We start from the raw sequence: 24,088 nt of genomic DNA on the forward strand, positions 1-24,088 counted from the left end.
CACCCTCCTCACCCCATGGCCACCCCCCCAACCCACGCCCGTGCCCTCCTCCCTTCAGCCCTGGCTCATGGGCAACACAGACACAGGCAGCGTGGAGAACAGTGGTCCCGAAGCAGACAGGTGGCCCCCTGGAGGTGCCACCCACATCCAGCTCTCAAACCAGCCCCATGCCTGGGGTAGAGAAGATGCCCAAAAACAGTTTGCTAGACTCAGGCATTTATAAATGCAGAAACTGCGGGTGGGAGGCAGGAGCAGCCTGCACTCGGCAGTCGGCCCGGATGGCGTCAGGCAGTATCCCAGCCAGGAGAGGTGGGCGTGGAGAAGAAAGGCCATCCCAGCAACTCCGGCAATTTGCTGTGTGTCCTGGGCTGACTGTTTGCCTCTCTGATCCGCGGTTCCCTCTTCTGTTGTGCGATGCCGTTTTCAGTCAACCCTCCTCCCCCAGCAGCGTCTGAAGGGGGCACACAGAGGAGGCTATGGCACGGCACAGGGTCACCTTGGGACCGATGCTGCGGCCAGCAGTGCCCCTCGGTCCTTTTAGTCTTCAAGCCAGTCTTTGGAGTCAGAGCCCAGTGTTCTCCCCAGGAACCAGGCACATAGGACTCCCTCCTCCCCTTTCCTCCTCGTCTCCCCTTCACAGCAGAAAAGGGACCCTCCATGTGTGGGGCCTGGGGACACAGTGTGGCGTTGGGGACTCACGGGAGCAGCCCCACTGGAAAGGAGGTTAGGGGACTGGTCTGGAGACCTTAACCCCAGCAGGCACCTGAGCACTCAGATTGTTTGCCGGGAGAGCAGGGGGACACTTTCAGAGGTTAAAGCCCACCGCCCATTCCCCCACCACAGGGCTGGCTTCCTGGTGCCTAGAGGAGAACCCAGGGGTCTCCCGGTCTCCGTGAGGGGGTCCTGGGGACAAGTCTCCTGCTGGACGGAGGCAGGGGTGGGGGGCCACAGAGAGGATGTGGCTGAAGCTGCGGGTGGAGGAGAGGGGGGACTTCACACAAAGGAAGACCATCAGGACAGAGAAAAAGAGGGAGACAGAGAAGGAGAGAGGCGGTTCTGCACAGGAAGGAGAAGCCACCAGAGCGGGACCAACAGAGGGCGGACGCAGAGACCGCAAGGATGAGAGGCAGAGAGGCAGGGGAGAGACAGAGACAAAGAGAGACAGACGCAGAGAGAGGGGATAAGAGGATGAGAGAGGCAGAGAGGCAGGGGAGAGACAGAGACAAAGAGAGACAGACGCAGAGAGAGGGGATAAGAGGATGAGAGAGGCAGAGAGGCAGGGGAGAGACAGAGACAAAGAGACACAGATGCAGAGAGAGAGGATACGAGGATGAGAGAGGCAGAGAGGCAGGGGAGAGACAGAGACAGACAGAGACAAAGAGACACAGACGCAGAGAGAGAGGATACGAGGATGAGAGAGGCAGAGAGGCAGGGGAGAGACAGAGACAGACAGAGACAAAGAGACACAGACGCAGAGAGAGAGGATAAGAGGATGAGAGAGGCAGAGGCCACAGCAGAAACGATGGCAGACGCAGGGAAACGGCCGAAGAGCAGCCAGTCACACTTCGGAGCCTGACTTTGCATGAGAATTCTTGGCCTCCGTCCCGGGTCGGGACCCAGGAGCGTGCCTGCCAGTGGGTGCCTTCCTCTCCCATCTTTCCGACTGGAACCCTAGAGGCCTCTGCAAGCCTCCCCAGTCTCTCTGTGCAGCTTCAGCGGCAACCAGAGACCCTGGAGTCTGGTCAGCTGGGTGGTTGGTCTGCGGGGTCCATCCAGGGCCAGCTTGGGCAGGAGGGGGAGGCTGGGAACAGAGCCCCTGGAGATCACAGCAAGGACCCTGAGAACCACCAGTCAGACGGACCCTCCCAGGCTCCTTCCGGGCCCAAGGGGGACACAGCAGGGCTGAGTAGGGTCCTCAACCCAAGAAGAGACAAGGTCAGAGCGTCTCTCGGGGGGTTTTGAGGCTGAGAGGCAGCCTGTCAAAGCTGCCAATGTCCCCCAAGCCCAGGCCTGGAGCCCACCCTGGTTGATATTAGGACCGGTCAGAAGGAGGGGGCGAACAAGAGAAGCAGTGATGAGGCACATTTCTTTGGAAAATGTGAGACGGAGGAGGCAGAGAGCAGTCCAGCGGCGAGTTTCCTGCTGAGACCACGGCCACGCTCAGCTAACAAGCCAGCACATCAGAGCGATGCTGTCGGACTCTGTCGCCCATCCCCACCTGCAACTGCAGTTACCCAGCCTCGTGGTTTAGGGATGAGCTGGGCTGGGGCTCAGAGCCCAGAACTTCCATCCCCAGAATGTCCTCACCAAGTGGAAATGCAAGCACAGTAAGGTCCCTGCTCATGTAGGGACATGCCAAGCCACAGGGACCAGGAGGACTTGGGGACCACGAAGAGGCTGGTCCCCAGGTGCTTTCTGCTCCTCTCTGGTGGGGGCCCGGCTCCCACAGAGGCTCAGCTTCCTCCCAGGACAGACCCACGTGGGGATCTGTGGGTTGCCCCCAGGAATATGACCCCACCATTCACATGCTTCCCAACTTCAGCTCCAGGAGTTGGCAGCTGGTTGGTATTGCCCAGTACAGTGCTGAGAAGAGAGGCCGGGAAGGCAGGCACTAGACGATGGCCAAGACAGTCGCTGTCACCTGCTTCTCCTTGAAGCTCGTCCCCATCTTCATCCCTGAAGGATGAGCTCCCAGGAGAAGCTGAAAGCCTGGTCCCAAGCGGGTGCCGAGGTAGGGGTGGAGTGGAACCCCTGGCAGGAAGCCGTCCATGGCCAGGGCCGGTCAGGGGTGCACAAAGGTTGCTCTGTTCCCACCTGCACTGCCCGCCTCGAGACCTGGATACCGCTCTCCCAGTCCTGTCTTTCCCAGGGGTCCTGAGCTACCTGCCTTATCAGCACTGGCTGGGACTGGACCCCAGCACTGACAGGTCTTGTCACAGCCCGTCAGGCCCCATTCTTACTGGGGAGGTGAGGACAGCTTAATTCCCTGACCCAGACACAGGGCAGCGTGCTGTGTAGGGTTGGGAGGGGGCGGCCACCAACAACCCCTGTCCTTCCCTCCCTCAAAGGTGGGCATAAGAGACAAAGCTGCCAGTGTCCCCCACGCCCGGGGCGCTCCTGTCTGCCCTCCCACCTGCTCTAACTCCCCTTCCATCTCCTGCACCAAACAGCACCCCTGATGGCAGCTAAACTGCCCAGGGATGAGTGATGCCGGGCGCTGAGTGAGCCTGCTCAGAGGATGGGAAGGAAAGAACGCTTTTGATAGAGCAAACTCATCCCTCCTCCTCTGATTCCAGGAAGGATTTGATGCCGGATCTTGGGGGTTCCTTTAGCCCTGGCATCTTGGGCTTCTGACCTTCAAATCAGGAACCCAAGAGTCCTGACTTCATATCAGCACCTACAGATCAGCTGCACACCTCTCAAGGGATCCGAAGCCCTTTGGGGGCTGCCCGTGACGCTGTGCTCTACCCAGGAATCTACCCAGTTCCTGGCTGGGCGCAGGGGAGGGGGCTTGGCTGCAGGTGACCACCGTGTCCTCCACTCCCAACATGGTCTCCAGCTCCGTCTTTAGTGGGCTATCCAGTTTGGGGCACGCCAGTGTATTTACTCTGTTCTCAGGGTGATCCCCTGAGCTACACTGCAGCCTCCTCACATTCCCTCCTAGGGGTCTAACTGCTCGGTCATTGCCTGGCAACTTCCAGAACCAGCTTGACTCCAGTCTTTCTGGAAATAAAGAGTCAACTTCTTTTCCTATGTCTCCCCTAAACTGTAGTAAGTGTGCAGGGCCAGGCTGGGCATTGCCGGCGAGCAGTGTAGCTGAAGGTGGAGACCTCTCCCAGTCCTGTGCTGTAGAAAGGACAGCACAGTCAGGGCTACTCTTCATCCTCTGGGACTCTGGGGATGACTCCAGCGTTCTTGCCTGGGGAATCCCATGGACAGAGGAGCCTCGCGGGCTACCATCCATGGACACGAAGCGACTTAGCACGCACGCATGCAAATAAGTTAACTCATGCAAGAGGCTCTGTGCAGGTAACAGGCTTTGGTGTTGCAGGTACTCAGGCTCCGGGAGCTCCAAGTAGGAAGGACAGAGACAAAGGTCAGCCATGGGTGTGAGACCACAGGCCCTCTGCCTACTTGCTCTCTCTCTCTGGCTTTTCTTCTCTAGGCCAGTGAAGTAGAAGGACAGGGGAAAATCTGGTTTATGAGTCCAGAAGAAAAAAAAAAACCAGGGAACTTCTGGAAAATTCTGTAACTTTAGACAGGAAAAAGGCCAGACTCTCCGACTGGGCCAGGATGAACTGGCAGCCGTTCAGGCCTGGCTGTAGGAGGTATGTGTGTGTATGTGTGTGTGTATGTGTGTAACTCGGGCCACATCCAGGGGAACCCATGGCTCTCTCCCTCTGTCCTTCTGTCCTCCATCTTTCTCCCTCCCTGTTCTCCCATCTCCTCCCCCCACCAGTGAGCATGGGAAGCTCAGGAGGTAGTGCCCCTTGAATGCAAGCGTGCAGGGCCAGGCTAGGCATGGCCTGCGAGAAGTGTAGCTGAAGGTGGAGGCCCCTCCCAGTCCTGCGGTTCCTGGTTCCGAAGGGAAGATTCTCTCCTCTGACTTTCAGATCCTGTGCTTCCTGTAGGAAGCAGTCACCACCTGCCTCTTAGAATCAAGCAGGTTTGGCCCCCACCCCAGGGGCTCCCTGCTTCGTCCCCCACCCACCCCCTCCCGCCCTCCCACTGCCTCACTCCCCATCCAGGGAGGGTGTGCGGACAGGTAATGATGGGTCCACAATTGGGACATGGGCTGGAGAAGTGGGAACAGGAGCTCAGAGCAGCCCAGAGGCTTGTGTGGAGACATGGCCCCAGAGCAGGGAGACTGGAAAGGAGCAATGAAGGCAAGCTGGCGTCACTGTGGAAGCCTGGCTGGGAGAGGAGAAGCCTAGCTTGGAGAGGAGATTGCTGTCTGCAGCCCGGGCCTGGCCCTCACCTCCTGCTCCCTCTCTGACCCTGTTGCTCACATCAAAGTGGGGGCCCATCCCCTCGCTCGCTCCCTGAATGGTCCAGGTCATGGCTCCTGGCTCCTTGAAGCTGCTGATGGACAGATGGTAATAGCTCCCAGAGTGTTGAGAGACGGGCTCCGGGTTAGCACAGCGCCCGCCCACGATCAGAGCTGGTGCTCGAGGCTCCCTGCCTCCCGCTCCTGCATCCACACTCACCCCGGGACAGACTGGTCAGCAGGTGTTGGGGAAAGGGGGTGCACGGTCTGCTCTGATGCTGGGGTTCAGGGCCCACAGATGCAGGTGGGAGGTGTGGAAGAGGCAGGAGCCTGAGGACTCTGAAACCCATTTGAGAAAGGCTGTGGGGAGTAGAGGGGGCAGGGAAGAAAGGAGGGGCAGCAGCCTCTCACACACGTCGGCTACCTGAAGCTCATCAGTGCAGCCCCAACCTCCAAAACTGCCATCTTTATTTCCCCCCATTATTTATCAAATCACATTTTATCGGCCTGCTTTTATTAGTCAAAATCATACTAATCACTAATCACACATATCACTGAGTGCTTCTGATCAACAAAGAGATTGCAATTTTTTACTACGACACATTGGGCCAAAATAAAAGCATCCAACTGCTAAGCATGCTTGATATTTCAGCTGAGCTCTGCAACCACGTGGTGGGTAAATGAATATTTCCATTAGGCTTTTATTTTAAACAGTGAAAAATTGAGCGCAGCCATGACTTATAAATGAATGGAACATGCCTAATATGGAAGAGGTCCCGTTAACAGAATTCACAGGTAAATTCAGCTGTCTCTAGGCCATCTGGGAGGCAGACAAAGGTGGCCCTTCAACCCTGTGTACAGTTGGGAAGCCTGGACGTGGTGGGGTGAGGAAGTAGCAAGACCTCTCCCGGGCAGATTTAGGGAACTCAGAACTGCTAATACTTTGAGAAACCAGCAAGAGAGGCCGGTGAGTCAGAGCAGAAGGTGTTTATTCCCGAAAGGAAGGTGGGCCTTTCAGATTCCTACTCTTTTACTTCTCTCTCACGCTTCTCCCCTGGTGCACAGGTGGGGCCCCATAACACAGACCTGGGGCTGATAAGGCAGTGCTCCCATTGAAGGGCTGGGTGTCACTGTGCCCCACCTAAGATGTACTCCTGTCTGGGCTTTTCCATAACTGAGAGCAGCTTGATTATACTTTCCACATGTCTGTAGTGAACTTGTAGTCCTCTTATAACTGAGTGTTTATGAGTCTCATTCTAGAGTGAATACACTTGGGGAGCCTAAACCATGACCTCCCTCCACTGTCTCACTCTCCACCAGAGAACAGAAAAATTTAAGTTTGAAACTAACTTAAAAATAAAAGACCCGAGATTTACAACGCTGGGGAAGCCAATGTCAAGAGTATCTGGAGGTTAGAGGAAAACAGCAAAACGCTGTTGTGGAAGATGCTTGATTAAAACCTGTTCCCGCTTTCAGGCCAGAAGGGGAGACTAAATCTGGGAGACTGCTGCCATTTGGTGGTAGAATGAGAAATTGCAATTACTCCTCACTTTGCTTCTTTCGTAGGAATACTGTAATAAAACTAAATCTTACCCAATTAACTATAAATCCTAAAGGAAATCAGTAATGAATATTCATTTGAAGGACTGATACTGAAGCTCAAATACTTTGGCCACCTGATACGAAGAACTGACTCATTTGAAAAGACCCTGATGCTGGGAAAGACTGAAGGTGGGAGAAGGGGACAACAGAGTATGAGATGGTTGGATGGCATCACTGACTCAATGGACATGAGTCTGAGTAGGCTCTGGGAGTTGGTGATGAACAGGGAGGCCTTGTGTGCTGCAGTCCATGGGGTCTCATAGAGTCGGACGTGACTGAGAGACTGAACTGAACTGATAGTCCCAAAATGTAAGAGCTAAACCTAGAAAACTATTAAGAGGGAAAAACAGGTAAATCTCTGAATTTGGATTAGGCAATTTTTAAATATATGACATCAAAAGCACAACAAGCAAAAGGAGATACATTAATTTAAAAATGGATATTGAGTTTCTTTTTTGTGAGAATTAAAGTATTCTGAAATTAGATTGGGGTGAATGTACTAAAGCCACTGAATTCTACACTTTAAATGGGTGAATTTTATAGCATGTGAATACCATCTCAATAAAAATGGCAAATTTAACCTGCTTTAACCTAACATTACCAGATTCCCAGGTGGTTCAGTAGTAAAGAATCTGCCTGCCAATGTAGGAGACACAGGTTCAATGCCTGGGTCAGGAAGATCCCCTGGAGGAGAAAATGGCAACCCACTCCAGTATTCTTGCCTGGAGAATTCCATGGACAGAGAAGTGTCATGAGCTACAGTCCAGGGGATTATAAAGAATCAGATACAATTTAGTGACTGAGCACACACACACACAACCTATTATTACATTAATTGGGTCCTTGCCATCTGTCAGGAACTCTTCTGAGAACTTAATATGAGTTGTTTTAGTTAATCCTTCAAAATATCTGTGTCATAGAGGTACTGTTATTATGCCCATTTTGCAGGTGCACGAATTGAGGCTCAGATAAGTTAAATAAATTATCCACAGTCAGCCAATAACTATCAGAGCCATCATTTGAACTGAAAGCCCATCTAGATCCAGAGCCTGAGAGCTACCAGAGTTGGGGGACTGCCTTACTGTTCAGTAGTCACTTTTCAAGAGTTTACAGGTATAGGGCTTGGGGGCCAAAGAGGAAAGCACCATGCCTGCCCACGAGAAAGGAGGAGACAGGTATAATTATGGGGAATTATTAGGATATGCGGCAGGAAGTATGGAGTGATGAGCACTTTTCGGTGCTCAGGGCACATGGGGTAATTGCCCTCCCCCAGTGCCCCTCTCAGAGAAGGCAATGGAACCCCACTCCAGTACTCTTGCCTGGAAAATCCCATGGACGGGGGAGCCTGGTAGGCTGCAGTCCATGAGATCGCTGAGAGTCGGACACGACTGAGCGACTTCACTTTCACTTTTCACTTTCATGCATTGGAGAAGGAAATGGCAACCCACTCCAGTATTCTTGCCTGGAGAATCCCAGGGACGGGGGAGCCTGGTGGGCTGCCATCTGTGGGGTAGCACAGTCGGACACGACTGAAGTGACTTAGCAGCAGCAGCAGTGCCCCTTTGGATACACGGCTATATGACAGCACTGACACAGGCTGGGAGGGGCCCCCCAAACCTCTTCATCCTCTGTTTACGGTAACCCACCTCATCTACCTGGCAATTCAGGATAGGCTCCCCGGGAGTCACCCTAGATCCTCCCCCTACCCCACCCGTATCAACCACATCAGCTCTAACCACTCTCCCCAGCAGTATTTGGAGCCTGTTTACTGTGCCCCCCAAGGCCTCCCTGATGGTTAAGCGGTAAAGAATCCTCCTGCAAGGAAAGAGAGGCAGGAGACTCAGGTTCCACCTCTGGGTGAAGAAGATCCCCTGGAGGAGGAAATGGCAAGTCAGTCCATTAGTCTTGCCTGGGAAATTCCATGGACAGAGGAGCCTGGCCGGCTACAGTCTGTGGGGTAGCAAAGAGTTGGACATGACTGAGCACAAACAGTTTATTGTGACTGGGAGCACAGCAGAGAACACCCCCAGGAAAGCAGAGTTTCACTCTCCCAGGTGATCAGGCTTGATTAAAACCCCATTCTCACTGCCCTGGATCACAGCAGATAAGGGTGTGCCGAGTGGGGTGCGAGAAAGGAAGTGAAGTATTTCAAGGCCACTGGTCCAAGAGAACCTTAAGGCTGTAGCTGACGGAGGCGTATACAGCCAGCCACCAAGGAGCCCGGAAGGTGAAGGGGTCCCCACCTAGGACATGGAGATGACTCCAGGAACAGGAGTGCAAGGGGCAAGTGTTGTGCAGTAAGGAATTTGCCTGGCTTGTGTCCCCGCCTCCTGGGAGGAAGCCTCTGAATCTTTGGAATGATAGGAGTGTCTTTGTTACTTAGGATGGGTCCTGACACTTTGTGTAACCCCTGGGGTGTGTCCGGGTGCAGCCTGTCAATGGTATGTCAATAGACCAACCATGTGATTAGAGATGGAGAGTTGGACTGAGTTCAATAATCAGTGATCTAATCAATCTTGCTGATATGATGAAACCCCAAGACTCCAGACGAAGCTTATGTGACCTTTATGGTTGGCACCCTCTGAGTACCTGGAGGGCTGTAGTCCTGAATCCCCAGGGAGGGGCCAGGGTAGCTTCGTGTCTGGGACTCTCACAGACCTCCACCCCATGAGCCTCCTCGTTTATTGCCGTAATAAAAACTGCAATAGCAAGTATAGCTGAGTTTTGAGAGTTGTTCCAGAGGATTATCCAGTCTGAGAAGGTAATGGGAACCCCTGACTTTGTAGCTATTTGGTGGTGGGGTTCAGGAGATGCTACCCCCAAACCTGGCACCTTGAATATTTTTTTTTAAAAACACTTAAAATTTTTTTAATTAACTTATTTTTAGATGCACTGTGTTTTGGTTGCTGTGCGGGGGTTTTCTCTAGTTGCGGCGAGTGGGGTTGTGATGTGCGGGCTTCTCGTTACGGTGGCTTCTCTTGCTGCGGAGCACACATAGTGACCTCGTCTGTGCTTCTAAGGTTAAGTCCGTGGTGCAGGGTAACAGTATTATGCGAACAGGAAAGTGGGTTTAGAAAGTTGTTTTCAACACAGAGAGAGCACCTAATGGGGTCCCTCCCCAACTCTGTCATCATTCCGAGTTTTCTCAGCTCAGCCAAGGTAACATGAGGTGTATTTGTTTGCAAGATTGTACTGCTGCAAAAATCCAGACAGGAGCGAGCCAGACCACTAAGAGGAGCGGTTAAAATCATTTTCCTCCAAGTGGTGCTTGGCTCAGCTGCCTGAGACCCAAGGACAGGCTTGCTTCTGAAACAACGAAGATTCGAGAAATGGCAGCTCCTTCACAACACTAACTATAGTGTTTACAGACTAACCAAAGCCATCCCCTAGTCTAGAAAGGACAGATGCTACATGAAGCTAAAACGTCAAACACTGATGCAGAACTCTCAAGATGGCCCGTTCCCAAACATCTACACCAGTCTTTAAACACAGACTGCAAACAGACAGCCTGCAGATGAAACCCAACCTGCATCTGCTAGCCTATCCAACAGAGAAGGCAATGGCACCCCACTCCAGTACTCTTGCCTGGAAAATCCCATGGATGGAGGAGCCTGGTAGGCTGCGGTCCATGGGGTCGCTAAGAGTCAGACACGACTGAACAACTTCCCTTTCACTTTTCACTTTCATGCACTAGAGAAGGAAATGGCAACCCACTCCAGTGTTCTTGCCTGGAGAATCCCAGGGACAGGGGAGCCTGGTGGGCTGCCATCTATGGGGTTGCACAGAGTCGGACATGACTAAAGTGATTTAGCAGCAGCAGCAGCCTACCCAAGCTAACTAAATCCTGACTTAGCTAGCGAGATGCTGGCAGATTTCACATGAATGGCTGGGTTTCCTCACTCTGAAAAACGTTATGAAATCTGTTCCCCCAGAGTGACACTCAGCTGGAGCTAACTGCTGCCCTCTTTAGGTATATGGGCGCTCCCATCACGGCTCCCACCACGGCCTAACACCCTGCCTGCTCCACGTGCTTTTGTTACTGCCCGTTGTTTACACCTGCCTTCCTTGCTCACTGAACACCCCTCACAGGCTCCATGATCACATGCACAGCAAGACTCCTGGGCCGAGCCAGGCGAGAAGCCTTGTTGTTCGTGATGACTGTCTACACAATCTTTGACTGATCCATCAACAGATGAATGGATAAAGATGTGTACATATATGCAGTGGAATATTACACATAAAAATGAAAGAAACTGGGTTATCTGTAATGATGTGGATGGACCTAGAGACTGTCATACAGAATGAAATCAGAAAAACAAACATCGTGTATTAATGTATATAGATGGAATCTAGAAAAACGGCACAGCTGAACCTATTTGCCCGGCAGGAATGGAGATGAAGATGTAGAGCATGAACATGTAGAAACGGGGTGGGAAGGAGAGGGTGGGACGAACTGGGAAGTAGCACTGACATATGTACATTACCACCTGGAAAATGTAGACAGCTAGCGGAAGGCAGTTGTATAGCACAGGGAGCTCAGCTTGGTGCTCTGCGATGACCTAGAGGGGTGGGATGGGAGGCTGGGAGGCTCAAGAGGGAGGGGATGTATGTATACATAGAGCTGATTCACTTGGTGGTACAGCAAAAAATAACACAGCATTGTAAAGCGATCAAACTCCAATAATATTTTTAAAAATCTGGGACTGAACAAATCAAGCAGAAAGGCTTTGCTGAGCAGTCCTGTGACTCCATGAGGACAGAAACTGCTCCTGAATCCCTCTCTGAGCTAGATAACCATCATGTTCTCTCCAACCACAGGAACCGTCCTGATAGATCAAGTGCTTCATTGCTGGGTAAAAACCATGCCTGATCAGCAATCTCGGGCTTTAGCTCTCCTGATCCTGGACTCCTGTTGCCTTGGAGGCAGGGAAGCTGCCTGCTGGCTTTCCCAGAGTGTGACCAGAGTGGTGGGAAACAGATGCTAGCCTCCAGTAAAAGCCCCGAAGCAGCGGTTTCTCCAACTCTTCACACCTGGCTCTTTTGGAGTCTGGCCCCGGTGAGAAGTCGGCAGAGTCCCTTAAACAAAGTGAAGAATTCAGGGCAGACTGCCCGACCGTCTTCACTGGGCTCCTGGCTGTGCGGCTTCCTCGTCCGCACTGTGGTCCCGACTCGGCATCTTTAAGCCCAGACGGCGCAGGGAGTTAACAAAGTAGCGAGGAGGCCTGCAGAGCAAGGTGAGTTCTTCCTTCTGGGGCTGCAGGGCAGGCAGGGTCAGCTGGCAGGCGTGCAGGTGCAGGGGGAGGTGGCGGGCCTTGGACTGCTGCAGCCCCAGCTTCTTCAGGATCCCGGCAGACAGCTTCTGCACAAAGGAAAGAGCTCGTGAGAGCCGGGCTGGCGGTGCCTCTGACCAGCAGCCAGGGGTAGAAGACTTCCACTTCCAGGGCCCCATCACTGATCCCCACTGGATGACACAGTGAGGGACAGCCTGCTTCAGGGCCGTCTCTAGGAAGGGTTCAGAACCCACGTGACAGAAAACCCACCACATTGGGAAAGCTCTCTTTGGCCAGTTCTCTGGCTTTCCAAGAGAATGAGCTGTAACAGTGAAAAACAAGTTTCCACCAAGACTCTAGCAATAGCATGAAAGGCTGCTTTGAGCCTTCAGAAAGTCTCCTGTCTGCTTCTGAATTCCTCCCTAACCTAAAGAGCTAGCAGGATTATTGTTGTTTAGTTGCTTAGTAGTGTCAGACTCTTTGTGACCCCATGGAGTGTAGCCTGCCAGGCTTCTCTGTCCATGGGATTCTCCAGGGAAGAATACTGGAATGGGTTGCCATGCCCTCCTCCAGGGGATCTTAACGAACCACAGATTGAACCCGCGACCCCCATGTCTCCTGCACTGCAGGTGGATTCTTTACTGCTGACCCACCAGGGAAGCCCAGCTGGCAGGGCGCTGTGTCTGAAAATAATCAACACGCCTTTGCTGCAACTGACATTAGGGATTTAACAAGGGGAAAGCATAAGTTTTCTCCCTTATTCTGTTGCATCTTGGGCCAAAAAGATATTACCTGGGGGGCCAGCCTGTTCCAGTCTGAGTACTTGTGATCACCAAGGATTGGGCAATCCAACCCAAAAGACATGTGAACGCGAAGCTGATGTTTTATTCCTTTAAAAAGAGAAAGGGAGGAGACTTATGAGTAGCCATAGAAACGATACTACTGGCAGCATCTGCTTCTAATCATATTAAATCAAAGCACAGTAAAATTGGCAAAACCCCAGCTACAATGAAGTGTAAAGGATAATATAACAAATGATAAGCTATTAGGAAATAATACTGTTAAGCCTCTAAGTACCCCTCCCCGTCACAGTTCCCTTTGCACCACACATAACCACTCCGATCAACTTGAGGTCTATCGCTGCCGTGCTTTTTGCTTTTGTAAAAAATAACTTTATCATATAACATTAAATAGTACTACTTGGCACATTTATTTTTATATTATGGCAAAATATACATAAAATTTGGACTTTCTTTAAAAACAGAATTTGAAGGTAGTGCATTAGGAATTCTCTCTTCTTTTAAAGGCTGCACAGCACGGCATGCAGGACCTAAGTTCCCCAACCAGGCATGGCATATGTGCTCCCGCAGTGGAAGCTCGAAGTCCTAACCACTGGACCACCAGGGAAGTCCCAAGGTTTACCATTTTCATCCTTTTTAAGCGTTCAGTTCAGTGGCATTAAGTACATTCACATTGTTCTGCAACCATCACCACTGTCCATCTCCAGAACCCTTTCGCCCTAAACTGAAACCCTGTCCCCAAAAACCGTAACTCCCCACCCCCTCCTCCCTCCAGCCCCTGTAGCCACCACTCTGCTACCCGTCTCTAGGAACCTGAGGACTCCAGGTATCTCACATAAGTGGAATCATACAGCGTGTGCCCTTTTGTGCTGGGCTTCTTTAATTTAGCTAATGTCTGTAAGGTTTGATCCAGCTGAAACACATGTCAGAACCTCCTTCCTTTCTATGGCTGGGTAATATTTCATGCATGAAGTACCACCGTGTCTTTCCAATCATCTGCTGACGGACATGTGGGTTGTGTTCACCTTTTCGCTACTGTGTATAGCGCCGCTATGAACAGCGGTGGACAGACATCTTTTTGAGGAACCCGTTTGCAAATTTTTAAATAAACGTAAGCAAACTGTTCATATTCTTATGCTACTGTTTTTCACATCCTCATGGGAGCTCCCAGCCTTGGGTCAGCACCGGAAGCACACTCTGGTACAACCTCAGCGGCCCATAATCCCGGGGGCTCAGAGGCAGGGCGGGGCCCAGCACAAGGCCCTGCGTGAAGCCCTGAGGAGCCCCGCAGCTCTGCCGGCTGCCGAACAGCGGCGCCCTCACCCGTGATAGGCTGGAGCTCCAAGAGGGCGGCGGACAGGCTGCTGCTCAGCACCTGGTACTGAGTCACTGCCAGCTGTGCGTTCCGGCTGCTCCGCACCCTCACCATCTTCCCGTCGTCCATGCGGTAGCTCGGGGACAGCGTCATCTGCAGCCAAAGAAATCGAGATGTGACTTCAAAGACGAGCAGAAAACCCGTCCCTCCAGAAGTGCTCACCCACCCACCTTGTGGTGATGCTGCTGGCCCTGCGCCTCCTTCTCGACGATGGGGATGTCCACAACTCCTGCTTCAGGCACCGGGACGCGCACGGTGATGGCCCTGCGGGGACACACAAACCCTGGCCTGAGCCATGAAGATGAGGGATTTGCTCCTTGGTTATTCGGCTACTTAGACGTTTCATGCTGGACTTTCTGCACTACTATAGTGAGTTCTGAGGGTCAGAGGTCCCAAATCTCTTGGTATAGCGCTTAGCCTGACAGCTATCACTATTCTTACAAACCTATCTTTTCTGCTACTAAAGTAAATATGCTGATTGCAGAATACTGGGGCAGGGCGGGGCGGGGGGGGGGGGTGCGGAGAGAGCAGGAAAACAAACAAAAACAATTATATTAGTAACATGGTCTTTCATCCAGCCTTTAAAAGTAAGTATGGGCAGTTTCATTTTAAAGGGGGATAATATAGTTTTGTATCTTTTATATCTTTCTTTTTTAAAGGATAAAAGATGGTAAATTCAAGTTGCATAGGAAACAAATGAATAAATAAAATGAACTGAATGAAAAACTCATAGGACTGCTCCTGCTCTATTTGCCAGGTAAATGAAACAGGGAGGAAATGTGTTCCAAAAGTCACAGGAACCCCAAACACAGTTCAGTAACTCACTCCCAACCTCTCTTGTTGGAGGTCCATCACACTGCAGACAGGTAGAAGACTCTGATTTGTCCTTACATTTACACCTCCTCCAGGTCAATCAGCCTAACACAGAATCGCTGGCCCAGGAGTCAAAAGCCCTCTCAGATATGACATCTCACACTCTGGACACCCAGCTGCAGGTTGGTAGCAGTTTAGACTGCTATCTGATGCATTCTACCATACTTACACTGATTTATAATCACCAGATGACCCTTCCTAATTACCTAACACTCCTGCTCAAAAACGTTCAGCCAATAAATATTCACTGAGTGTAAACAGGCACCGATTTAGGTAGGCACTGGTTTTATATGGATGAATAAGACAAAGATCCCTACTGGCCAGCCTTCCCTGGCCACCCAGTGGTTAAGACTCTGTGCTTCCACTGCAGGGGGCATGGGTTCAAAGCCGGGTTGGGAAAATTCCCTAAGCCACACTGTGTACACTGCATGCCCCAACAAAAAAAGGAAAGGAAAAAAAAATCCCTGCTCTCAAAGAATCCCAAATCTAGTAAGAGGGGTTCAATAACTTACCTAAAGTCTCACACTGGTAAATAACACAGGTGAGAGCTGAACACAGATCTTTCTGAGCATTTAGCTACCATGCTAAACTTGCTCCATTATCTGTCATCTCTCACTGAGGTGATTCTTAAAACTTCATTCCTCATCAGAGTCATTTGTGGAGCTTTTTAAAGACACAGATACCTAAACCTCACACCCACCAGACTTATGAATCAGAACCTCTGTGGGTGGGTTTCAGGCATACAGATTTTTTTTAAGGTTCCCAAGATAGCAAAGCAACTTCAAAATCTATAATACAAAAAGGACTAACATCCAAAATATGAAAAGAATGCTCACCAATCAAAAATAAAATAATAACCTTATAGAACACAGGCAAAAGAAAACAGTCTGCTCACAGAAAGGAAAACTAAAACCATCGGTAAACACACACACACACACACACACAAAACCAGCCAACATCACTAGTTAACAGGGAAACAGAAAATAAAATATATATATTTTTTACCCATCAGAGTGGCAAACCTTTTAAAAGTGAATTGGTCAGGCATAATGGGAAGTGGATACCATCATGGCTAGTGGGAATAAAAACTGACATCATCATTTTGGTGGAGAAGGCAAAGGCACCCACTCCAGTACTCTTGCCTGGATCCCGTGGATGGAGGAGCCTGGTAGGCTGCAGTCCATGGGGTCACTAAGAGTCAGGCATGACTGAGCGACTTCACTTTCACTTTTCACTTTCATGCATTGGAGAAGGAAATGGCAACCGACTCCAGTGTTCTTGCCTGGAGAATCCCAGGGACGGGGGAGCCTGGTGGGCTGCCGTCTATGGGGTCGCACAGAGTCGGACATGACTGAAGTGACATAGAGGCAGCAGCAGCATCATTTTGGAGAGCAACTTGGGTAGTAACCATTCAAATTTTATAAAGTGTGCACCCTTCAACCCAGCAATTCCATTTCTGGGCATCTGTCCTAAGGATATACTCACATATTCTTTGCAAGAGGCTTTGAAAAATGGAAAACTACTTAAACATCAATAAGGAAGTTATGACATATCCACACAACGAATACATACAATAGAGCCATTTTAAAGGAGACAGCTCTAACTGTGCAACACAAAAGGCCCTCCAAGATATACTGTCCAAGTGAAAAGAGCAGATTGCAAAGCAATGCGAAAATCGCTGCCACACAATCATCTGCTTACACATGTCCCACATAATGCGACAAGTTTACACGAGACACTAGCAACAGTAACTGCTTCAGGAACAGGAAATAGAGTAGATGGGGGATAGGAGTGGTTTCGTTTTTGCTCATGTACCTTTCTTCTATTAAAAAACTAAGGTTGGCAAAATTGAAAAAGACACATATGTCCCACTGTTCATTGCAGCACTATTTACAATAGCTAGAACACGGAAGCAACCTAGATGTCCATTGACAGATGAGCGGATAAAGAAGTTGTGGTACATATACACAATGGAATGCTGCTCGGCTATAAAAAGGAACGCATTTGAGTCAGTTCTAATGAGGTGGATGAACCTGGAGCCTATTATACAGAGTGAAGTAAATCAGAAAGGGAAAGATAAATATCACACACTAACGCATATATACGGACTCGAAGATGGTACTGAAGCATTTATTTGCAGGACAGCAATGGAGAAAGAGACATAGAGAATAGATTTATGGACATGCGGAGAGGGGAGGAGAGGGTGAGATGTATGGAGAGAGTAACATAGAAACTGACATTACCATATGTAAAACAGATAGCCAATGGGAATTTGCTGTATGTCTCAGCAAACTCAAACAGGAGCTCTGTATCAACCTAGAGGGGTGGGATGGGGAGGGAGATGGGAGGGAGGGGATATACATATACCTATGGCTGATTCATGTTGAGGTTTGACAGAAAACAACAAAATTCTGTAAAGCAATTATCCTTCAATTAAAAAATAAATAAATTATATATATTAAAAAAACCCCTAACATTGGGACTTCTCTGGTGGTCTAATGGCGGGGGCCTGAGTTCGATCCCTGGTCAGGGAATTAGATCCCACATGCCACAATTCAGAGTTCCTAAGCTGCAACTGAAGACTCCACATGCCACAGCAAAGATCTAAGATCCTGCACACCGCAACTAAGACCCAGCACAGCCAAATAAATACAAACTGAGGTAAATCTACATGCATCAACGTGGAAAGAGCCTACAGACGAAGAGTTAAGTCGGAAAAGCACAGTGTACACTGTACAATGTCTCACACACACACACACAGTGTACACATCAGTGTGCTCACTCACTCCATCGTGTCCTGCTCTTTGCAACCCGTGGACTGTAGCCCTCCAGGCTCCTCTGTCCATGGGATTTCCCAGGCAAGAATACTGGAGTGGGTTGTTACGCCCTCCTCCAGCGGATCTTCCCAACTCAGGGATCGAACCTGCATCAGACATGTATGTAAATAGGATGAGTAAGCTCCACAGGAATAAAAACCAAACAACCCCAAGAGAAGGAACGAGAATAATAGAATGAGTGAATTCTCCAGGACTTTTTTTTTGCTTTATCCATGCTGTCTGACATTTTACCACAACAATCAAATCATATTACTTGCATAATTAGTTTTTAATAATTTTTATGTACAGCCATAATTAGGAACCACTCCACTCCGGTACTCTTGCCTGGAAAATCCCATGGATGGAGGAGCCTGGCTGGCTACAGTCCATGGGGTCGCTAAGAGTCGGGCACGACTTAGCGACTTCACTTTCACTTTTCACTTTCATGCATTGGAGAAGGAAATGGCAACCTACCCAAGTGTTCTTGCCTGGAGAATCCCAGGGACAGGGGAGCCTGGTGGGCTGCTGTCTATGGGGTCGAACAGAGTCAGACACGACTGAGGCGACTTAGCAGCAGCAGCATACTATCAGACTCTAATAGTCTAAGCACTAAATCTATTTCTTATAATTTTTATATGTCCAGAGATCCTAAGACAGTGCCTTCTGTCACCAGGGATTCCTGATGTAAGAGCTGAAGAAATGAAAGAGGCCCTACACCACCTCGACCGCTAGCGACAGGTTTCATACCAGTACTTCTTTGTCACCTGACGGGTTCTAAACAGCTCTTGGACTTGATGCGCCACTTCTTTTTCCCAAGCCAACACCATTACACCTGTGGTTTCCTTGTCCAGCCGATGGCACAGGTGCAGCGGCTTTGCCTTGGGGCCATGGAGTATCTTTGCCAGGACGGGCAGTACATCACTGATGCAGAGCTTGACCCCAGGGCCACCTGAGAAGGAAAGAGCCAGAGATCTGAGTGGCCAGAGAAAGATCCCATCAAAGACCTCGACTTGGGAAAAGCAGATTATTGGATTAACAGCAGATGCTCTTGAGGGCAGTAAAACTGAAGTGTGGTCCAGGGACTAGCAACATGTCGGTATGCCCGGGGAACCTGCTAGAAAGGAATCTCAGGCCCCCCCAACCCAGATAATGAGTCAAACTCTGCATTTTAACAAAACGCCCAAGTGACTTATGTGCACAATAAAGTTTAAGAAACAAGATCCCAGGTTATGTGGCTTTCTCCTCACACATAAACAATTTTTTAAAGGTACTTATGTACTCAAACTAAAATTAGCAACCAAAATGAGGTCTGATATTTCACTATATAAACACAGGTTCGAGAATCTGCCAAGTAAACCCTAGTGAGAAATGCAAGACCATCAGGCCCTCCTGAGGCATTACCGAGGAGTTGAAAGGATGGGCATTCCTGGGTTCCACTCTATGGAGCCTCCTAACTAGCCACTGACCTTAGATTACTTACCCTTTTCAACTTTTAGTTTTCTTATCTACAAAATGTAAATATCAGGATAATAATTATTTCTTGGGGAATGAAAAGGCAAGAAACTTAATGGAAGGATCAAGAGAGAAAAATACAAAGCACTAGACAATGTCTAACTTAATTCCCTGTTTTCATGTACAACCATCTCTGTATCTCCCCCCCAAAGCGTTTGTACTTCTAGCTAACACATGCCTTTTCCTCCAGCAAAACCCCTTCCACAAATGCATTTTTTCTGTCAATCTTTCCTGACTCACTCTAGCTATCTCTGAAAATAAAAACATCAGGGTGTCCATTAAGGTCGAGGTGCCCTGGGGTTTTGCTAGTTATACACCAACACACGTTATACCCTTTTCCCCAATTTTGATGGAAAATAATTTGAAGACAGGAACTACACAGCCTTGGTCCTCTATAGCAATCCCTGGTGGAGGCTGGCACACAGCAAATTCCATACTGCTGGCTGCCAGATGCTTGGAAGATGGGGACCGTCTTCTTTATCTCTGTGTCCTCTCTGATGCCTTACATAGGTCAGTATCCTTACAAAAGTTTAATTACTCTGAAAGCAAAGCTTCAGAAAGCCCCAGGAGTAATGTCAGAGTTACCCTTCCTTGTAACAGAAAGCAGCAGCGCCCCTCCCCCTTCCCCGCCACGTGCTCCTCACCGTGCACAGGGAGACCGTAGGGCTTATTGATGACCACAAGTTCCTTGTCCTGATGGACAATTCCCCGGCTCAGCGCCTTAGCCAGCACGTTGGGGTGGACGCGCTGCAGCTGCTCTGTGAACCGCACTAGTTCTCGCACTCTCCGCTGAACAGGGTTTGTGGGCGCCTAGGGGGAGAGAAGGAGAGACGGTCAATGTCCGGTGAGGAGGTCTTTCACTAAATCTGGGTGAGAATTTGGGAAGGGAATGCCTGTATCTCTGCACTAGATGAGCGCCTTCCTCGAGTATAATTTGAGAGCAGGGGTGCGTGTCTGTCCCACTGGTACCCAAGTAGGGCTTAAGGCCGGGGTCGGCAGGAGCCAAAGACCCAGCCCACAGGAAGATCCTGCACCCTGCTGAGCTGTCCCCTTCGCTTTCTCCCAGTTCTCCCACCACAAGCCCTCGACATTTACCTGACAGGTGTCAGAGGACCCGCCTACCTCCCTCCCTCACCCCCAGTGAGCGCACTGCCTCTTGGGAGTTGTGGTCCTTCTGGACTCACCGGCTCCTTCGTCTTTTGTTGCTGTTTCTGGGCCCGGAGTCTCTCTGCTAATCGCTGAGCATCCAGGGGCTGAGAGGCAGCAGCAGCAGCGGAACAAAGTGGCTTTGAGAAGAGGGTGAAGAGACTCCCGAGACACTGCCCGAAGCCCCGGACCCAGAGGCCCGGCACGCTACAGCCGGGCGCCACCATCTTGCCGAGAAGGGAGGGGCGAGGCAAGGCCACGCCCAGGGGAGAGCAACAAAAGGGCCAGCGGGCGGGCCCTTCGAGTCACGTGGGTGGGGCGGGGCGGGGCCCGGGGCGCGTCACGTGGGGGCGGTGCGCGCTGAGTGCGGCTGCGCCGGCCGGTAGCTGCAGCTGGAGCGGTGGCGTTTGGAGGAGACGCGGTGAGTGTGTGCGAAAGCCGGGTTGGGACTGCGGAATGCCGGTGCCTCAAAGCTTTAACGTTTCTGCGGACCCGGGGTTTCCGTTCTCGGAGTTCCCTGTCTTGGGAAACCGTTTCTCCCTTTGAGAGACGACCCCATTCAAAACCACCTCCCCGCCCCCGCGCCGGGTAGAAGAGATGCCCCATGAATGCTCGCCCCAGAGCCGTCTTGAGGCGCCCACCCTGTCCCTCTTGCCCCGAGGGACGCGTGGCGTCCCTTCTCCTTTCCTTATGGCTCGACCTTCGGAGATGTGGGATCAGTGAAACCTCTCCACCCCTCACCTCCTGACTCCCAACCTTTGTTTCACGTTGTAACTAGTCCTTCTCTCCCAGGGGTGATGGGAGCCCCTTCCGTTATCCAGGGGCCTATATTTCCTTCCTAGCGAGCACCTTGAGTTTCTTCTGCCGCTTTCAAGAATTCATTTCTTGGAGTCTCCTCCTTCAACTCCCCCCGCCCCCCCCCCCCCCCACGTCTTCCAAAGAGAAGACAAAGTACAGAGCAGGAACCTTCCCTTCCCTTTTCTCCTTCCTTCATTTCCTCGTCCGCCGTTTGCAGTCTCTCCAGACCCTCCCCTTCTCTTACAAGGGGACCCCCATGCCCAAACTGTCTGCGACTAAGCGAAGTCAAGACTGTTTGACTTCACTAAGGGGTGGCAGGGAAGAGGAACGTCTGGTTGGGATAGTAACACTATAAAAGTAGCTTGGGACACACCTGGCATTTGTTAAGGATGGTGCCCGAGCCCTAAAGGAATGTCAGAAAGCGAATGGGTCTGCGCTGACGTTAGAGGAAACAGTGACTGCTGAGCATGAAGGTTGCCAGACGAGTTAGTGGAACTAGGCTTGTGTCCTACCCCTCTAAAACGGATTGGCATGAAACAGAGTTGAACAGGTAAGTGGAGCTAGCCTGTAGAAGACTTTAACCTGAAGAAGAGTTTGATCTAGATGTGAGTCTGTGATCTAAGGAGTCTGTGAAGCTTCTCGAGCAGGAGGGAGACTCCTTGAAAGGTAGAAACGAATCTGACAGTTGAATGCAGGACACACTGAAAAGGAGGGGGCTTTGAGAGCAGGGGAATCAGCTAGGATGCTGCAAACTAGGTGAGCAATAGTAAGGCTGTGCTTGGTTCAGTGGTCTTCTTCCCTACGCCATACTGTCCTTTGAGTTTAAATTGATTTTGAGTTGTGCAGGTCAAGATGTATCAGTTGGCAGCTGCTGTTGAACAGTGAGTGCCTTATGGATTCATTCATTCATTTTTTTTTTTTAATTCCCCCCATCTGGTGCAGAGTGAACCTACAAATATCCCTGGACTGGGTGAGGTGCATTGTAGGCTCGTATTAGGTGTGTCTGAACATTTTGAATCATCTGATTTCTGTCCATTTTTTTATCTAAAGAGTGGAGGAAGGAGTAGATGTATTTGTAAAGAGGGGGAAAGAAAGCCTGTCTGTGTTTCTGTAATGAGAGGTGATGGTTATAAATGTGAAGAATTTCAAGGGATACTGGGGAAACAGCCTCTGTCTCTCCTACCGTTTTTCCTCCGCAGATTCACAGGAAAGACACAGATGTATAGAAGTTGAGAATTGCCACCTTTTGCTGATAATGCCCCAGACCCAGTTTCTAATTTCAGTAAACAGTCCCATATTATATGTTAAGTAGGTACTTTGAAGCCTCCTTTCCAGGGACTCTAAAATTTGGACATCAGAACTTAAGTTTGTGTCCTCATGTTAATTACAAGCCTGTTTTAGGTGAAGGACTTTTATGGTTTCGTCCGGGCCGGGGAACGTATTTCTGCCTTAACCTGTCCTTAATAGTGTTTAAAAAGTGACCCCTGTTCCTGCAGGATTTTCTTTGTGCCAGGAAACAAAATGAAGAACCTACTCAGATATCATTGCCAGTGACGCAGACCTTGTGTTCTTGGGTTTCACCTTAACCCAAGGCATACACTGTAGTGCCTAGGAATAACAACACTGGTCCCCCCCCCCCCTTTTTTTTTTCTTGGAGAAGGAACTTTTAGATTTTTCTTGTTGAAACTTTGTGAGAGAAATTTGAAGAGTTTTTTTGCTTGATATCACAGTACAGCTTTAGCCAATATGGATACAAAACTTTCTGTTTCCTTAACGTTTAAGTCTAGGCACTTGCTGGTTATTGAAATAAAGTTGCTCTCAATACACAAGAATTTATGCAGACCCCAATGTTCATCTCAGCACTGTTTATAATAGCCAGGACATGGAAGCAACCTAGATGTCCATTAGCAGACTAATGGATAAGAAAGCTGTGGTACATATACACAATGGAGTATTACTCGGCCACTAAAAAGAATACATTTGAATCAGTTCTAATGAGGTGGATGAAACTGGAGCCTATTATACAGAGTGAAGTAAGCCAGAAAGAAAAACACCAATACAGTATACTAACTCATATATATGGAATTTAGAAAGATGGTAATGATAACTCTGTGTGTGAGACAGCAAAAGAGGCACAGATGTATGGAACAGTCTTTTGGACTCTGTGGGAGAGGGAGAGGGTGGGATGATTTGGGAGAATGGCATTGAAACATGTATAATACCATATGTGAAATGAATTGCCAGTCCAGGTTCGATGCAGGATACAGGAAGCTTAGGGCTGGTGCACTGGGATGACCCAGAGGGATGGTATGGGGAGGGAGGTGGGGGGTGTTCAGGATGGGGAGCATGTATACACCTGTGGCGGATTCATGTTGATGTATGGCAAAACCAATACAATATTGTAAAGTAATTAGCCTCCAATTAAAATAAATAAATTTATATTAAAAAGAATTTATGTAGAGGTACATATTGTCTTTTTCCTCTTCCTCATTCAGTTGATCCTGTCTTGGTAGCTCATTTTTCAGCTTCTCCACCAATCTCATATTCTCTTTTTGGTTGGGGCCTCTTTTGTCTGGACTGTTTTCTTAGTACAAGGAAGGGAATTTTATTAGTGATGTCTTCATTCTCGCAGAGTACAAACATAGCTTCTAGACATAGATCTTGATATACTTATCATATGTGCCCCCGCCATAACTATATAAAGAAGACCATGATAGTTTGCTTTTAAAAATATTTTCTATCCTGTGCAAGAATGACAAAGCCTCCTTTTTAATTCATAAATATAAACAGGAACTGACTAATAAAGGAAATTGTGTTTAAATATCACAAATTTAAGGTTAATTAGTGGCATGAGGTTAACTTCTGGTTCCTTGAACATTGGTTTGCTAGTTGCAGATTAACCATCGATT

At 49.6% G+C, this 24,088-nt stretch overlaps 2 protein-coding genes across 3 annotated transcripts in view; one reads left to right on the forward strand and one right to left on the reverse strand.

Moving 5' to 3' along the window:
- Positions 1 to 11,248: 11,248 nt before the first annotated feature.
- RPUSD4 (RNA pseudouridine synthase D4) lies at positions 11,249 to 20,641 on the reverse strand. The gene is made up of 7 exons (XM_019955241.2): positions 20,420 to 20,641; positions 19,880 to 20,045; positions 18,471 to 18,672; positions 14,205 to 14,298; positions 13,983 to 14,127; positions 12,652 to 12,749; positions 11,249 to 11,948 (listed from the first exon to the last, which is right to left on the reverse strand). Exons 1-7 carry the CDS (start codon positions 20,606 to 20,608, stop codon positions 11,709 to 11,711), a joined length of 1,134 nt encoding a protein of 377 aa, XP_019810800.2. The 5' UTR covers positions 20,609 to 20,641; the 3' UTR covers positions 11,249 to 11,708.
- A 79-nt stretch (positions 20,642 to 20,720) lies between these two features.
- FAM118B (family with sequence similarity 118 member B) overlaps positions 20,721 to 24,088 on the forward strand; it is a 48,561-nt gene continuing 45,193 nt past the window's right edge. For both annotated transcript variants that reach the window (XM_070782725.1, XM_070782726.1), the window contains exon 1: positions 20,721 to 20,802. The gene's annotated coding sequence lies outside the window, so the exon portion shown is untranslated. The remainder of the gene's footprint in view (positions 20,803 to 24,088) is intronic.

Source organism: Bos indicus, chromosome 29, assembly GCF_029378745.1.
Source record: "Bos indicus isolate NIAB-ARS_2022 breed Sahiwal x Tharparkar chromosome 29, NIAB-ARS_B.indTharparkar_mat_pri_1.0, whole genome shotgun sequence".
NCBI classification, from domain to species: Eukaryota; Metazoa; Chordata; class Mammalia; order Artiodactyla; family Bovidae; genus Bos; species Bos indicus.

Coding starts and splice junctions, on each gene's coding strand:
- RPUSD4 (XM_019955241.2), bottom strand. CDS start 20,608: ATGGTGGCGCCCGGCTGTAGCGTGCCGGGCCTCTGGGTCCGGGGCTTC. Junction 14,128..14,204: donor GCCAGCAGCATCACCACAAG/GTGGGTGGGTGA, acceptor CTTTGGCTGCAG/ATGACGCTGTCCCCGAGCTA. Junction 12,750..13,982: donor GGAGCTCCAGCCTATCACGG/GTGAGGGCGCCG, acceptor CTCTTTTTAAAG/GAATAAAACATCAGCTTCGC.